This window comes from Hibiscus syriacus, unplaced genomic scaffold (genome assembly GCF_006381635.1).
Source record: "Hibiscus syriacus cultivar Baekdansim isolate YM2019G1 unplaced genomic scaffold, ASM638163v2 tig00110678_pilon, whole genome shotgun sequence".
NCBI classification, from domain to species: Eukaryota; Viridiplantae; Streptophyta; class Magnoliopsida; order Malvales; family Malvaceae; genus Hibiscus; species Hibiscus syriacus.
In genome coordinates this window covers 2,763,426-2,781,733 of record NW_024062822.1, presented here as the reverse complement: position 1 = coordinate 2,781,733, position 18,308 = coordinate 2,763,426, and the positions used below count along the sequence as shown (strand labels likewise).

Sequence of the window (18,308 nt, the reverse complement as noted above, 5' to 3'; positions counted from 1 at the left end):
ATATATAATAAGGATAATTTGGTTAAATATACATTTTAATAATATTTTATTCCTTAAATTAAATACGGTAATCTTTCATTCCTGCTAAGCTAACCAAACACAAAATATAATATTCCTAGTAATTCTATTCCCCGATAAATATTACATTCCTACTGATAATCTTACATTTCGTGAAATAAACATACCTTAAATACAAGAATCCAGATAGGGAAAACGGAAAAGGGCATTTACGTCAAAATAGAAAAAGGAAAGAGGTAGGGAGAGGATTTGTCGTCGTCGTCCTCGAAGTCGTAATCTCAAGTCTTTTTATCTGGCAAATTGCGCCATCTATGCCTCCCTTCTCCGATGTAGACTTTTAACGTTCATATTTTTCTTCGCTTTTTTTTGAAGTTTTATATGAAAAATACAGTTATGAAAATACCGAGCAACTTATAAGTTATATCAAAGGTGTTTTTGAAATATTCTGAGATTTGCTCAGCACTATTTTCTCTCGCTCTTTGCTTTTCTTCTTCTTCTGCAATGGCAGCTAAATCGACCAAAGAGGTGAAAGTTGTTTAGTTTCATTTATTTTGAATTTGAAGCATTTTATTATTTTCTGTTTCTCTGATGGAATTCGAGCTGATTTTGGAAATAAAGCTTCTATTTTTGGATTGAGTGTTAAGCAAGTTCCTTTTTTTAACGAGTGTTTACTAGATTTGCCGCTTGAGAAAATGTGGGGGGGGGGGAGACGAAGGACTTTGTATTTTACACTTCAATTTGTCTTTGGAATCGAAGGGAATTGCGTTTCATTTTTATAGAATATGATTAACTGAAATTTCATGGTCTTTCTGATCAAGTCTACTTTCCGTTGCTATTTCAGTTTTTTTTCTAAAAAAAAAAATCCTGTTAGGTAGCTGAAAAAAATGTAGAATAAGGAAGACATTCACTTGTATTTTCTTGTATGGATATGATGAACTTTCTTGCATTGCCTACTTCCTATTTCTGGTTCTCTTTATGTGGATTTCTTCTCTTCACATCAAACAAGGAAAACTTCTTTTAATATAATTTCTTCATTTCTACAACTTGGGTTCCTCTACATTTAACTGTAAGATGTCAGCCATTTGAATCTGTAAGTAGATAGAAAATCAGCGTTGACTTAGAAAAAAATTCTAGATAATATCTCTCTCACGTTTGACTTCACTCTCAATTTTGCTTTTAGTGACTAGTAAGTAACGGAACCTGAAAACAAGGAGAAAAAGAAAACTGATCCTTCTTTGTTCTGTAATCCGTGTTCTCTTTGCAATGCTTTGTTTTAACTCGTGATTAATTACAGGAAAAACCATTCTTATCTGGGATGGTGGATGAAAGCACCAGGTTACCGGTTGACATTTCATGCTTTGAGTTGATTAAACCTGGATTTGATGAGACAAACCAGCATTGTTCTCTCGGTAAGGATATTCGCCTTAGATAGATTATTGTTTTATATTGCTCTAGTTCTTCCTTTTGTTTTTGAAGCAGTTGATGTTAAACACTTATGTCCGATGTATATCGGACATGGATACCGGGATAGAGCCCTCCAAGGATCCTCTAAATACAAGAAAAAAGCTTTTAAAAGTTGAACATACCCATGCTGGAGGCATACTTTTATCCAACCATCCTATTCCGAGGAACATAAGTTTAATCATACTTTGAATAGAATGTTTAATAAGTTCCTTGAAATTTCAGATGTATTGCCTATTCTAATAGAGGAGACTTCATTTCCGGTAGGAGAAAAATGCAGCATAAACACTTCACACGTAAGTTCATTTTCTGTACTCCTTTTCAATCTTTCAATCATCTTGGTCTAATGAGGATTTTTTACAACTTCACTTTCTGGATTAATCTTATCATATATTTGCTTTATAGCAGCTTGCAATGCTGTTGATGTAAATTCAGGTTGTAATCTAATAGTACTAGATTTGCTTTAATCCACCACCTTGACGGAAATGTTAGTTACACGTTTATATCTCCCAAGCAAGCTTAAAACCTGTTGTCGGCTATCTAATCTTGTGATAATTAATATAGAAGGGTATTTTTTTTTCTAGTAAATGTAATTCAGATAAAGAAGTACACAAGTGCCGGTCCATTGAGATGACCTCATGATGGACCAGGTTTTAAGTACTTAAGTTCCTGTTGTGTCCTATGATTTAGTGCTTAAGTTTGAATGGGTTTTTTTCTTGTCTCATAATTTCCCATTTGGCTGTTATTTTTGTTAGTGTAGATTCTATGATTTCTAACCAATATTTGTTATCCCAGCAATCTTTGTTTAAAAGTTGGTTCAAACTTTTATGATCTTTTAAAATGAGAATTTGGAAACCACTTGAGCCGTTTTTTCTCAAAATTTTTTCTATGTGCCTATATATTTTCCATTCCTCACGCAGGGCCAAGATGTCTATAGCATTTCTCTGTTGCCTGAGGAAGGAAACACGAGTCCAAATTGTACACCACAGTTATCCGTTTTGAGCCTCCTAGAAGTTCCCTTTTCATCGAAAAACCAGATGTTTTTGGATGCACCGCTGAGTTACCAGAACTGCATTGACTTGAAAGTGAATGGTGGAGGTGGATACTCATCCTGCATTCTGGATATAAACATCGAGAAAGAGAATCTTGACACGCTTAAATCCAGTGATGAAACCGTTGGAAATTTAAAAAGTGAAGGCGTAGTGACAGTAAGTTTGATCTAGCTGTCTATATAGATCAGACATATTCAGTAAAACGTAGATCATACGTACTGTGTCGGACATACCAAATTTGTTTATTTAATCATCAGAGTGTTGTTGATTTTCCTTCCTTTAGGTTTTGGTACATTGTTTCTTCTTCACTCATGACTCTAATGTTAGATCTCAATGAATTACAGCATTTACAGAAGGTGTTTCAGAGACAAGCAAGCTTAACTCTAGGTGCGTTTTAACTTGGCTTTGAATTTTAACGGGCTCAACTGTAAGTAACTTACTGTGAGATGCCTGTAAGCATATTCTATTACCTCTATATAACAATATTTTCCATGATTCAGTCATGATTGCATTCTTTTTCACAAGCTATGGTTGGCAGCTTCCTGTAAATAGAAACAAGAAAAATAGAATATTCTGCTAGTGTCCGAGCTGTTATAAAACGCTTAAGGTTTACAATGTTTTATGCATACATTTGATGTGGTGGTTTGACATCTAAGCTTGCACTTTTAACAAAATTGAATGAGATTTGTACATAAGTTGAAAAACATGTTCATCTTCTTCTGGTTCCTGCTCCAGGCTTAAACATTCACCGTCGAGAAGGTTTGAGTCGACAAAAGAACTTCATTTGACATGTATAATTTCAGTGAACTAACAATCTAGAATGAATGAACTGCAATTAGCCAGTGAACAGGTCCTTGATTGATACTTGATCATCAAAGGGCTTTGAAGCTATTAAAGATTTGAACTATATGATTATTGTTCCTAATCAGTAAATCTGATTTTTCATATGTGATTTTTGTAATTATTTCACAATAACCTGCTACCTGTTCTATGCAGTATTTTATGTATTACATCTAGGAACTATCTAGTTCCTTTTGGTTACGCGTTTGCTTCTTATTAACTCCATGGGCTATACCTTAGAGCATGCAGAAATTTGTTATACGACTTAAACCGAGTTTTATTTTGACAGACAAATCATCAACGGATAGGGTTAATGATGCACCTACGAACAGGTGGAGGAGATATAAGCGAGCTGCGTCATTTGACTCGAGGAAAGTAGTCCTCCTTTTCTCAATCTTGTAAGCTCTGCAATTCCTGGCAACATTTTTTTTTTCATTAAGATAAAACATTTCAGTAATAAGTAGTAAAGATTACTTCAACTAAATATCGTATTTAATAACTAAGAATTCTAGCAAAAATAGAACTCATCGGTGCAAGTCATGGAAATCTAAAATTTAATAATTAATCTGGAAATAAAAAATAGTCAAAACATTGTGTTATTTTCCAAGATTTAGTTTATTTCCTCTCATTTTCTACTCATCAAGTAGGGATGGCAAACAAGTACAATTTTGTTGGTTTTGCACCGTACCCGCTTCAGTTGGGGTGGGGATGGGTATAAGTTTAGTGGAAGGTGTAGATGTAAAATGTCATACCCGCCGTGGGTAATGGGTAAGTGATGGGTTTGAGACTTTACCCGCCCTACATTCACTCGACCACTAACTACTCACCATATAAATTTTAGACCATTATGAATTTAGATATAACTTTAGAGACTATTATGCAAATATTAAGATTTTATAGGACATGATTTGTAATTTAACCTAATGTTAGGGTATAAATATGTTTAGAATTGAAGATCGTTGTCCTATCTCAAATTGACAGGTATGGACATGTCGGTATCCACTTGGGTAGTAGGGGTGGAGGTGGATTTGAGAATGTATAAAAATTTTACCCATCGTAGGTTGTGAGTAGGTGGTGGATATGAAAATATTATGTGAGTATGGGGATGGGGAAGGAGAATCCGCACCCGCCCTCACACTTTTGCCATCCCTCCTACCAAGTAATGAATGGAAAGAAAATGAGGGGTGATTCTTTTTTTTTTCTCCTCTTATTGTTTCTTCTTTGGTTCAGGTCAAGTATGGGGACATTGATATTGATTTATCTGACGCTGAGAGTTAGGCAAAGTATCGATGGGTACAACCATGCCTAGCGCCTTCGTATTCGTCTCCTTCAAACCCATACTCATTTTCTTTTTTTTGAAATTTCTTGAGAACTATCGTGTCATTAAGAACTACTGTTTTAAGTTTAGCTTTTCAGTGTCTATACATATACATATACACCTTTTCTTTTCTTGTAAATATGGAATAGTGGTGATTCAGCAATGCAGCATCTTTAATCACTGTCAATATTCGGTGTCCGAAACCATAACAAGCGTATGAACTGCTTCACGAATATTAAATGAATTATGCTCGTGATCTCAAGTAAATTTTCTTGATGTTTTAAGCGACAAAAAATGGGTATTTTCACGAGCATAGACCTTGAATGAAATTAAAAGCATATTTAAAATTATTTATTTTGATTAGCGAATAATAATTAAACATGTTTACAATTTATTTGTTAATGTTCTATTCTTCTGTAGATGATACTTCCCTCGAGGAACAAAAGTTATTTTTAAGAGTAATATTTTCATTTCATCTTCGTATGTAATATAAACAGTTTAATTGAAGAATCATCTTGAGCATTAAAGATCTCAAATATCAAATCTCAATAACAGAGAAACTGGCTATCCTAAAAGGCTAGAATGTAATTTTCTGAGCGAAATAAAATGCTGGAAAAATATAATTGAACTCTGGTTACTGCGTTTAGAGATGCACATAGCCGGATTTAAATCCGATTCGGATCGGATAAAAACCGATCCGGTTTTTTCACTAAGCCAAAAAATCGGTTTAAAAAAAACCGGTTCGGATCATAACCGGTTTGGAGGGCCGGATGATGTAACCGGTTTCGGTTTGAAAAAAATCGGTTTTTTTTAAAAAAAACCAGTTTTTAATCCGGTAAAAAATCCGGTCGTCCAATTTTTTCTCAAACCGGTTATACTATCCGGTTTTAAAATATCCGATCCGATTTAAAAAAAACCGGTTTTTCCCAAATCCGGTTTCGGATATTTTTTACACAAAATCGGATATTCGGATTTTTTTTTTCACCTCTAACTGCGTTTCATGGAATAAAAGTACCAACTACAATGAAAATAACAATTAAAAGATATCAAAAACAATCTACACTAAGATAAAAATCAAAGACTAGATCCCTGAAATAGTTAAGAAAAATGGACTGTAAATTTGCAGAGCAAAACAATGGATTTTGTTATGGAAAATTTTGTTTACCTTATATTTGGTGGTTGAAGAAAACAATGCATGAATGCTTTTTATTTTTTTTTACTACACATTCGTCTTTAACATGGACAACCACCTCCTTGCTGCTCCGTTTGGGAAGAATTGGCGGTGGATTTCAAGTTCACATCAACCATGTCTTCTTGTTTTGTTGAAGAAAGAGTTTCCATCCCCGGTAAGGCAGCCGCGATCTTGCGGAATAGAGGCTGCAATTTCAGATTAATAGTAATAAATATGATTACTACAAAGTCATCTGCTTTGGAGTAGCCGAGGTGATCAACGCGGCCTGAGTTTCTACGTGAGACTCTAATTATTTGGACAGGGACGCTCATACTTTTGATTAATTGTTCATCAGCTTCTAACTAAAACAGGACATGTTGTATCATTAATTTGGACAAATCGGTGCTAATTAGTTCGACAAATTGCTTGCAAGTATGGATCAAAATTTTATGTTCATAGATTAAACGAACAAGTTAACGTAAGTCTTGTTCATTCACAATCCTAAATAATAGTACTCTCTCTCACTTAGTTTTACTTTAAGACTTTATAATATAACCATCAGTCTACCAATCAATGTTGTTTTCTATTCTTACCTTGATATTGAATCCTGCTTTTGCACTGGTTTCTATAAACATAACTTCAAGTTCCTTAGCTTTGTTATCTCCTTCCTCTATAGAAACCTGCCTGTTCAAGCACCAAAGTGGATAAATGAAAATAACATCAATATTATGTTTGGTTGATTAAAAATGTAAATAAAAGAAAATAGGAGAAAAGAAAAATAAATTATAAATGTAATTTGTAGCAAAAAAAGAGAAGAAAGTTAATTGTCCAAATCATCACTAACCTCTTATCAACTAGATCAGTTTTGTTGCCAACAAGGACAATAATGACATCGCTGCCTCGTTCCGTACGTACCTCCTCAACCCACTTAGAAGTATTCAAAAACGATTGCCTATCTGCAATGAAAAAACTGTGGTTAACATATATACCAATATAGTTTATCATCTGATGAAATCAAAAAGGAGAAAAAAGGACGGTTAAGCTCATACTCACTAGCTACATCATAGACTATTACTGCGACAGAAGAATCTCTGATATAACTTGGAATAAGACTCCTAAACCTCTCCTGTCCAGCAGTATCCCTGTGCAGTTGAAAACTTCAAGAGTATGTTAATCGTCCAAACTAAGAAATTTAGATGCAACTTGCATGTCATGCTATACTCAATTGCAAAACAACACTTTGGCATTGATCGCTTTTGATAGTTTATCATAAGAGGATAAAGTACACATCAGAATGAATCAGTTTCGATTTCTAAAAGTTACCAACCGCATGAGGAGGAAATGCTGCAGGAGATTCAACTAGCAGAAATGGTTTCTTTGTAAAGCTCCATCACTTACAACGAAATAAAACTGCCTTGTAACAGAAGTAAGCTTTTGTAGTCTAAAATTTAAGCTATCAACACCTTAATTTCACTAGAAATATGCTTGATTGCTTGTTTATTGAACATTCAACAGCAATGGATCCAGAGTTAATAAAGAAAACAATGAAAATAGGTATCTGATATCTATATTGTTGAATATAGAGATAATAAAGGAAGAAACTATATTACCAAAGCTGCAAACGAACCGTTCGATCTTCAAGATACATTGTTTTTGACAAAAAATCAATTCCAATGGTGGCCTGCATTTATATAGCAATTATTTAAGAAGATGCACGTATAAATATCCCTTTAATTCCAGTATTCATTAAACTACAAAATCTTACAGGAAAGAAATCTAAACTGATTATTTAAAAAAGGAAAAAAAAGGAGATCTGCTTTAGGATTTTATGGAAAATTGAACAGTTCTTTTGTACATTTCAAATCAAGCATTTTGTAAATAAGGACCATTAACAACAAAACAAACAAAGACGACGTCAAGACCGTTGATTAAGATTCGAAATCAATATTGAACAGAGAGATCAATAAGTCATATACGGAAATTAAATCAAATTCATAATATTTTTTAATAGAAATCAAATTCATAACAACATAAGAAAATAGAGGACTTAGAGAAATAGTCAAAACTCAAACGCTCATTGAATCTGCATTAATCAACGTCAAATGTTAAAAAAATAACGGAAAATTCACCTGGTAAGTGGTGTCGAATTTATCGTACATGAAGCGTGTGATGATGCTGGTTTTGCCTGCGGATTGATCGCCTAAGAACACCAGTTTGTATTTCGCCAGTGGGGACACTGTCGCCATTTTTCCAATTTCTCCTCTCTATTTTTGATTGAAAAAAGAGAGTTTCAGATCTGAATCCCTAATGAAATAAATTCAGATTATGTTTAAAAATATTCTCATTACTATTATTATTTTGATTGAAATGTATTTTCAGAGTGACAGAAGAAAATTTAAAGGAACGCTTTGAGTTTAATTCCATTTATATAGGGTGCACCAGAAACCGCCAAATAAGACGAGGCCGGCTAAGTGAAAATCTTTGAACCGGTTATCATTTTCCAATTTTACTCTTTTTTTCCCGATGAACATCACAGTTTTTATAGACTTTTTTTTATCGAAATATCTCTAAAATAAAAATTAATATTAAAAATAATATTTTTAGAATAATTTTTGAAGTGATTTTTTTATCACGTAAGATAAAGATGTGTTACGTGAAAACGTCTTTAAAAGCGTACCTCATTAGACACGTCTTCTATCTACGTAGAGACAACTGGGAACAAATTAAACTAAAATAAAAAAATGAAAAATAATAAAAATTTTGTCAAAAAGAATAAATACTTGATGTGCATTTCGAAGACACAATCCCACTAACATGAACAAGAACATGAATCGAGCTTGACAAGAGCAACGGTGTATATATATATACCTTATCTTTAATCACAAATAAATATATGTTTAAAAAGTTGTATTTAAACACTCAAAACATTTTATATCTATACAAGATTTCACAGTTAAATTAGGCAAATATTGCATGTGAAATAATTAATTAATAAAATAGGGTATTTTCAAATTTATTTTGAAATCTAGGTCATTTGTTGCAGTGCACGTGAAACTCGTCACATGGAAGTAACGAGTTCCATAAAATGTATTAACAATAGAACTCATCGTATGAAATTAATCACATTATATGGAATTCGTCACCTCCAAACTTGTCACTTCCATGTCACTAAGTTTTATGTACACTATAACAAATAGTCTAGATCTCAAAATAATTCTCAACCGTCCCCATTTTCCAAAAAAAAAATCACCTATATTATTTCCCTAATTTTGCCAGATTTCACACTAATAATTTTTAAAAAATAGGTTAATAACTGTATATTTTATATATTTTAGTCACATTATACAATTTAGTGTGCGTAGGAAAAGTACCTTATAACAAATGTCACAGAAGTCATCTGCCCTAATTTTCATGCAAGTGGAGGAAATTAACAAGCAGACTGCCTTGTTTTTATTTCCAAATTCCCATGTTTATATTACGATACAATCACTGTCTAATGTTGGCCTTTCTGGTTTATTCTTCTCTTCTAAGGATGCACATGGATTTCAACTCATTCTCCACTATCATACGATTTTGTCAACTTTTCCCGTGTTCACAAGGTAACAGCAGCTCCAAGTGTAACCCTTCATTTTCTTAGCAATGAAGCTATATAAATATATAATTAAGGCAGGAAGAATAAACAGGAAAGATTTTTGCAGAATATATGCAACAGAGATATAGAGCCCTATCAGGACTAGAGAATGTAATGACCAAAATGACACAACTACAAAATTACTGTTCTTATCAGCAGCAAGAGCACTGGCGGATTCATTAAGGACACATTGAAGTTCTAATTTTTTCGAATAATTACATATTTTAATAGTCATGTCTACTCTAAAATTCTAGTTGCACCCACTATATATATAAAATTTATACAATTAATATATAGTATGTTCACTAAAAAAAATATTTTTGATTTCGTCGCTAAGATTCAACACAACCGGAAGAATATGTAACAGGTTGGAGTTTTAATAGGAATAAGGTAAATTATTCTTCCACTTTGATGTCAGAAAATACTGATAGTGGAGATGGACATCACCAACAGCTTTATACCCAGCTTCAGTCGTGGATAACCAGTAACATAATCTTTTAGCAATAAGAATCTCGTAACTAATATTCTAAATTTATTTGTATAGTTAAATATTTAAATTATAACATTATGGATATACTAAATTATAATTATAAAAAGCAATCAGATATCTCATGTAAAGTTAAATTTCAATATCTATAATTCTTTCAATTTTCGTCGACGCTCAAACAATGACAATGTTTTCTTGTTATCTTTTCACTTGTAATTATTTAAAAGACCCACGTTGTATTAAAGCAACATTATCTTCAAACCGACAAAGATGGACACACTTTCCCTTTAAAATGAAGCAGAGTTTCAACTTAAATGTGTCTGAGACTCCACTAGCCGACCTGCTTTTCAGATTCTTCCACCTCTCGAGAAAGTTAATCTTTTTTGGTTTAATGGTATATAAGACCTTTAATTTTTTTTTCAAAGAAATTATTAATTATTTTACATTTAACGTAGCCCTTAAAATTGAGAAAAGAAAAAAACCAAAGGAAAGTTTTGTATTCAGTCATCTAATTATTGTAGTAGTTTCATTTTAATCACTCAATTATTTTTTATTCTATTTCATACATAAACTTACATTTTTTTTTCTATTATCCATTGTTAGAAAATAAACAGAACTATTATACTTCTCAATTCTGAGATTGGCCACTTTTAGCATTGATGGTGGAAAACACCAATTTACTCTTATTACGAGCTTTATTGAGCAAAGGTCAGCACGGGTTAAAGGAAAGAGTAGAGCCATAGAGGAATGGATTCTTTAATGGAGTATTATTTTGATGGAGTCCATGAAAAATCCACATCGAAATGAAGTGTTATTTATTTATTACATCAAATCAATAATTCGTTAATGATTTAATGGCATCTATCCTTCAATTACCATATTTAAATTAAAAGAAAACTAAAATGACATTTTTTTAAATTTGATGAAAAATATATAAATATTAAATAAAAGTGTCCGATCATGTAGTTTACCAAATTTATTTATAAAATAGAGGTGGATGTCATAATTGGTGGGTTCTACATTGGGGGACACGGACGACTGTTTTAGTTAACATGGAGTCATGGCCAACTGCCTTAGCCTCGCGAAATTTTGTTTTAATATACGAATAATAAAAGATATTATTAAAAATATTTATTTTAATATTTTTGATGAAAAATTATTTAAAAAATTATTATTTTTATCTAAAACATTAATATTTTTTAATATTTCTAATAAAATATCTAATATTAATATTTTCAATAGAAAAATTATATTTTAAGTTATGCTTTATCATATATGTTAATAAATCCGATAAAATACTCAATAATAATATTTTTAATAAAATTAATAATATTTTAAATAAATTTTTACTAAAATATTAAAAAAATAATAAAATTTTCAATAATTCTCTTTATATTAAAGAGTCGTCGTACGTGAGACTTTCCCTTAACCTCCTTTTTTTCCCTCATGGCAAACCCTCTCTAACCTGTTGACAACGTGACCCCATGTCAATCCAAACGGTCTAATCTCTTATTATCCCTCTACAGCTCACCCAAATATCTTCAGTTAAACAAAGGAAAAACCTTTCTTTTATTGACCATTTAAGAAAGAGAGAGAAAAGAGTAATTTGGTCTACTTTCATCCCGCCATCCACCGTTGGTTTGTCCCCCCAAAAGATGAAACCTCTCTTTCGTTGCCTATTCTTTCTCCAACTGGTCACCATGGCCGTTGCCGTACAACCTCTCCGCCCGGGGTTCTACTCCGAAACGTGTCCGCCGGCGGAATTCATAGTCAGAGATGTGATGAGGAAAGCCTTGATTAGGGAACCACGAAGCGTTGCCTCTGTCATGCGCCTTCAATTCCACGACTGCTTCGTTAATGTATTCTTGAGGAAAAAAAACATGCCCTTTTTCTGTTGTTACTTTGGTCATGGTTTTTGTTATTCTTTTTTCAGGGTTGTGATGGTTCTGTGCTGCTAGATGATACCCCGGACATGCTTGGGGAAAAGCTAGCTCTTTCCAATATAAACTCGCTAAGATCTTTCGAAGTCGTCGATGAAGCCAAGGAAGCTTTGGAAGCTGCTTGCCCTGGAATCGTTTCTTGTGCTGATATCGTAGTCTTAGCCGCTAGAGATGCAGTTGCTCTGGTACTATTTCCTTCTAATTTTCAAGCAATGAATTCTAGTTCCTTTGTTAAAAAAATGGTTTTGAAGTGAGGCTCTGCTTTATAATGATCAGACTGGAGGACCCGATTGGGAAGTTAGGTTGGGAAGAAAAGATTGCTTAACAGCCAGTCAAGAAGACTCGGACAATATAATGCCAAGTCCAAGAGCAGATGCGACTTCTTTGATCACACTGTTCAGCCAATTCAATCTATCGGTCAAGGACCTTATTGCCCTCTCTGGGTCACACTCCATAGGTGAAGCCAGGTGCTTTTCGATCATGTTCAGGCTCTACAACCAATCCGGGTCCGGCAAACCTGACCCTGCCATCGAACCAGGATTCAGAGAAAAACTGGACCAGCTGTGCCCAATCGGTGGAGACGAGAATGTAACCGGGCCACTGGATGCAACCCCTACAATGTTTGACAACCAGTACTTCAAGGACTTGGTAGCAGGAAAAGGGTTTCTGAATTCGGATCAAACGCTTTTCACATCTCCTCGGACTAGACCATATGTTAGGCTCTTTAGCAAAGACCAAGATAAATTCTTCAAGGCTTTCGTTGAGGGAATGTTGAAGATGGGTGATTTGCAGATTGAGCAGCCTGTTGAGGTAAGAACCAATTGCAGGGTGGCCAATAGTCGATCTGTGGATGTATTAATGGAATCTTGAAGGCACTGATGTGGTAGAGTTCTTAGAATTAAGAATATATCTACGTCTGTATGTATATGTATCTATATGTATGGAAAAGGTTAAGAGCATTAAGCAAAGAGATCTCACATATTATTTTTCATAACTGAGATGCTTGGAATCTTTGAGAGAATTAAAGACAAGGAAATAGTGAATTATGCAAACATGAAAACGATTTAAGGCCAAAATGACTGCCAACACTTGGCTCAATGAAATGTCATTTTCTGAATAGCCTACACGAAATCGCGAGGACAAATTTGTTAATGTACTTAAAACAATAAAGCAGAAGGTGTTGAAGTCTGTAGCGTCAGAAGTATAGGATATAATAGAAAGGTAAGGACAACTGGAACTTGAAAGCACCATGGAAAATTTGGCGATTTTATTAAAAAATCCAAAAATTCATTTATTAGAAAATAACCTCAAGCAGAAATTATTTGGAAAAATACATTTATATTTCTCACGTAGGACTATCTCGTGTCCTACAAACGCGTATAAAGACCTATTTTATAAAATATGAGACTCGATCGATGTGGAAACACTTTTTAAAGAACACAATTTAATATTAGGATAAAGGACCTCACGTTCTGCATACAGTAAGATCTTCAAGAAATTGAATATATCGCGGGTAGTATTTAACAAACCTCGAGTCCTAAAGAAAATGAGGTATGTGCATTTTCAGCACGCATTGCAAGTGTTTATAGGCATGTTCAAGAGGTATTTTAGGCTAGTTAATTTAAAAAATTTCGTAACTTATGAGATTAGAGGTGTAGTATTGGAATTTATCTTTTAGTTAAGGTCAATATCGACACATACTAGATATTGTAAGTGGGTTCAAAATCGCGTTGAAAAATGTTTCAAAGCTGGTTTTGTGCATGAAGAAAAAGCTAAAATGGTTTGATAGGCATATTCGAGAGGGTTTTCGGGTAGTTAATTTGAAAATTTTCGTAATTTATAAGATTACAGGCGTAGTATTGTAACTTATCTTTCAACTGTAAGTAATATCGACACATAAGAGACATTATAAGCAGGTTAAAAATCACGTTGAAAATGGTTTCAAAACTTAATTTTGTGCGTTAAACAGAAGCTAAAATGGTTTGATATGCATATTCAATGAGTATTTTCGAGAAGTTAATCTAAATTTTTTCGTAATTTATAAGATTAAAGGCGTGGTATTAGTACTTATGTTTCAATTGAGGCTAGTATTGGCACATACGAGACATTGTAAACGGTGTAAAAATTGATTTTAAAATGGTTCAAAACCAAAAGAAATTGAAAACCAACGAATATATTTTGTTAATTACACAAGTAACACAATGAAAAAGCACAATTAATCGATACGAGGACGTGACCGATTATGACATTTGTTCTTCATGTGTCTAGGAATTCCTACAGATAGTGCATATTTTCGACTATCAGGTTCTTTCTTAATGTTCGACCAAATACTTGTCACAATAAATTTTAGTCACATAATTAAAATAACATAAAATATAATAATAGAAATTAAAATAACATAAATTTCAAACGAAATAATGTTTTCTATTGAACTTGATCCTTGTTTTGATGGAACGAGAAGTTTCTCGAATCTTCCATGTTTAAAGGAAGAAAAAGGTTCTCGAAAAAGCCAAGTTTTGATGGAACAATAAGTTTTTTGAATCTTTCATCTACAAGGGAAAGCCCTAGGTTCTTGAGTGGAGGTGTGTCATTTGTCATATCAGCGCCACAAGTGATAAGAAGATGATGCCTTTTAAAAATAAGAAGTTTCTCAAGAAGGTCATGTTACTCGTGTTGAAGAAGGTTCATGAGAAAAATGGTTTTGATGGAGTAAGAAGTTTCTTAAGAAGGCCATGTTTAATGGAAGAAATATGAAAAATTTACTCATGATCTTGCAAGAGACATTCTTCATGTGATGTCCTTATGAAAGGCATCTCCTTATGGTGGCATAGCTTATAGCATCGATATTGGCATAAGGATCTCTAAGTTTCGTTCCAAGTTGTGCCACCAGAAGAGGAGCCCCTTGTAACACTCTTAACTCATATACGTACCCGTATACAAGTCAAAGATGTCACTTCAATCATACAAAACAAATATTGTTTGAAAATCGATAAAATTTTGTTTCTTTAAAAAAATCAACCAATATAATTAAAATAATAACAATAACTAGTCATTTTAATATTCATTTAAAACTAAAATAAAATATGATTTAATAAAATACTATTTATATCTAATAATATTCATTTAATAAACTAGCGTATATAGAGTTTAAATCGAAAGCAGTTCAGACATATCGAATTAGAGCATCAAAATATAAATATGTACATGTCAACTAAGAAATATCAAAATATCATAAAGATGTCATACTGATTCTTGTTGTCTGAACTATATTTCAAAATATGGGATGTTTGACCTGGCTCCTTACTTCTCTGTTGACTTCCCTTTATCTACGTGTGAAAGTTTTCTACTTAGTGAGGTAACATAATAAAATAAATAAAACTTTTAACATATAGATATCAACCTTGTGGTTCGTGGGATCGAGTCTCACGGTGGGCAATTCATAATTCTGACTGCCGGAGGTCTCCCACGGAAGCTGCTCTCAACCTAGCGTTGGGGGCAGCCTACTATCCTACCTCCCCTTATCCCATTACATATGGGAATATGGTCAGCTAATTTATATTATATAAAAAATATTATTAAAATTAAACATGTATAAATCCAATTGCGATCGATAAAATCATTTGCATATACTAGCAGTTATAAATTTAACTGTTAGTTCAAAACTCGTAATAAAAATTTTACTTAACAGTCTGACAGTCAACAGTACTGTGTCACATTAATTTTGTAATACTCTATTTCAATTCATATTATTGCCCACTGTATCATCATGAGAATATAAGATACGCGAGTTAATAAACGAGTGAACGCGCTATTTGCAGTTTTATTATTAGTAACAGTAATGTACATGTACTGTAAAAAACAACATCATTGTACCAGTAATCCTAGGGGTGTTCAAATAACCGAACTAATTCGGTTAACCGGCCGAACTGAATTAGTTCGGTTAATTCGGTCGACCACCAAATTAATTCGATTGGTTAACGGTTAAGAAAAAAATTTATAATTCGGTTAACGGTTAATTCGGTTCAAAATCGGTTAATTAACCGAATTAACCAAAATTAAATTTTAAATATTAAATATATTATATATAACATATGGGCTCAGCCCAAACCATTTAAAACTCAATTAATAATTTAAGATCCAATAACTTTTAAACCTAAATCAATATTAATTAAAAAATTTATATAAAATTTTTATTTTATAATTATATATTATTTAAATTAATTGTAAATTATTTTATTGAATTAAAAAATATTAAATATATTATATATAACATATGGGCTCAGCCCAAACCATTTAAAACCCAATTAACAATTTAAGATCCAATAACTTTTAAACCTAAATCAATATTAATTAATTAAAAATTTATCTAAAATTTTTATTTTATAATTATATATTATTTAAATTAATTATAAACTTTTTTTTGAATTAAAAATATTTAATTTTTATATAAATTAGAAAATTTCAAAAAATTTCGTTTAATTCGAAAATTAATCGAATTAACCGAAATTTATTTGGTTCGATTAATATTTTCGAAAAAAAGTTCGGTTCGATTAACGGTTAAAGAAAAAAAAATTCAGTTAATTCGATTAATGATAATTCGGTTCGATTTTAACCGAATGAACATCCATAAGTAATTCGATACAGATTTCACAATGTCACTACATTGTGAACCCACGGTGCACATATAGTAACAATATCAGTAATCAGTGAACAATAATCACTCCACCTCATGGCATGACATTTCTACCACTAACTCTCAATCTCATACAACGAGCGTAATTCAAAATCATAAATTGTTCTCTATATAAACATTCATATAATCGAATATAAATAAAACCCAGTATTGGGCAGTTCATATCGAAAATATTCACATGCTATAAACATAAAATATCATATAACATATGTGTACACAATATTTTGTCCGATTATATATTTTTATATAGTGTCAACACATATTTGTCGTCCATTTACATTATTAATGTGTTATTATTTATAATATACATATATTATATATTATATATTATAAAATGCTTTATTACCTCTAACTTAATTTTATTACACGTGACAGGCTTGTTTCAGTACAAAAATTACGGCCCGAATAAAAATATTACAAGCATGGCCCAAGTGACCCAAATCCAACAGTAACATGTGAACCGGTCTCCAAGCGCCCGAGTCAACCCAGGGCTAGGGTTCCAGAAAGCAGGTGTCGTTTCCCTTGAGGACTCTTCCTCACCCGTGTCCGAATTTCACGCAACAATCTCACCTTTCTCGGCCTCCAACCGACGTGCATATATCGGACTCAACCAGTAGAGTTCGATTAGGACTCAAATTAGACTAAAAATAACATTTTTTGTGTGTATAAATAAGCTCACAAATCAAACAAGTGACGGGGGATTCACACCGGAGATATACACGCAAAAATACTAAAAAAATACGAGGGAAAGTATTTCGAAACAGGGGGCATTCAAAATTAAAAAACACATAGTATTCGGAGGAGAAAAGCAAAAGAAAAGAGAAGGGTTACTCTTACCGATGATCATCGACCACTTCGAGGTTCATCGGAGTCAAAAGAAATCGAGTAGTTTTCCCTAGATCTACGATTCTAGGGACCCCTTTTGATTAAAAGAAGTTCATATCCATCATCAGTGTGAAGAAGCGCGTCGGATCGTGCTTTTCTCTCTCTCCTTTGGCGCCGACGAACGGCGGCAACAACCGGCACGGTGGAGCTCCATTTCTGTTGAAGCTCCAGAGAGCTTCTATTTTTTCCTCTCTGTGCGAAATGAAATGGGTTAAAACAAACGGAAGGGAGATGGGGTGAGGGTGGAGTTATTGTCATTGGTCTGGACACTATTCACGTAGGGGACAATACACTAATGCATGGGACCCATCTTTGTTGGTTATATTAAGACGCATAACTGCTCTTTCAATTCAAAATTAAAGGCAAAGCAGGAATTTAACCCACTATTAGGCATTTATGTTCTGTTTTTTATTATTATTTTATTCATTTATTTATTTCTACTGACATTTATTTATTTGTGTGGCTCGAGACTACTCTTACAATTCAAAATGAAAGGCAAACAACATGGGCGTTTATGTTTCGTTTTTATTTATTTTTTCATCATTTTATTAATTCTACTCACTTTTATTTATTTTTTCTTATTTATTTATTTTTTTCATTTATTTTATTATTATTATATTAAATTTTTTTATTATTCATTTTTTATTTTTATTTTATTTTTACAATCTAACTTTTTTTGACATATTCAATTGATCAAAGATAATTATTTGAATTGAATTTTTAAATTTCAATTTCAATTTTAATTTTTTGCAATTAAGACAACCGATAAATTAATTGGTACCGAAAGGGCGGTTCAAGGGTCAAAACCTTCC

The 18,308-nt window shown here is 32.7% G+C and overlaps 3 protein-coding genes across 4 annotated transcripts; 2 read left to right on the top strand and 1 right to left on the bottom strand.

Annotated features, from left to right (window-relative positions):
- Positions 1-327: 327 nt before the first annotated feature.
- On the top strand, positions 328-4,819 carry LOC120138081. Its single transcript, XM_039153679.1, has 7 exons — positions 328-543; positions 1,313-1,427; positions 1,705-1,775; positions 2,400-2,687; positions 2,876-2,918; positions 3,661-3,769; positions 4,602-4,819. Exons 1-7 carry the CDS (start codon positions 520-522, stop codon positions 4,678-4,680), a joined length of 729 nt encoding a protein of 242 aa, XP_039009610.1. The 5' UTR covers positions 328-519; the 3' UTR covers positions 4,681-4,819.
- Positions 4,820-5,887: 1,068 nt separating this feature from the next.
- LOC120138051 (ras-related protein RABH1e-like) lies at positions 5,888-8,235 on the bottom strand. Of its 2 annotated transcripts, none has more exons than XM_039153658.1 (6): positions 7,990-8,235; positions 7,471-7,541; positions 6,914-7,002; positions 6,705-6,816; positions 6,454-6,544; positions 5,888-6,066 (listed from the first exon to the last, which is right to left on the bottom strand). In XM_039153658.1, the coding sequence occupies exons 1-6, from the start codon at positions 8,104-8,106 to the stop codon at positions 5,923-5,925; spliced, it is 624 nt and encodes a 207-aa protein (XP_039009589.1). In that variant the 5' UTR covers positions 8,107-8,235; the 3' UTR covers positions 5,888-5,922. The 2 variants fall into 2 exon arrangements, with proteins under 2 accessions (XP_039009589.1, XP_039009590.1); XM_039153659.1 differs by having other exon boundaries at positions 5,888-6,051.
- A 3,334-nt stretch (positions 8,236-11,569) lies between these two features.
- LOC120138148 (peroxidase 17-like) lies at positions 11,570-12,912 on the top strand. Its single transcript, XM_039153729.1, has 3 exons — positions 11,570-11,837; positions 11,912-12,103; positions 12,195-12,912. The coding sequence occupies exons 1-3, from the start codon at positions 11,634-11,636 to the stop codon at positions 12,786-12,788; spliced, it is 990 nt and encodes a 329-aa protein (XP_039009660.1). The 5' UTR covers positions 11,570-11,633; the 3' UTR covers positions 12,789-12,912.
- Positions 12,913-18,308: the final 5,396 nt, after the last annotated feature.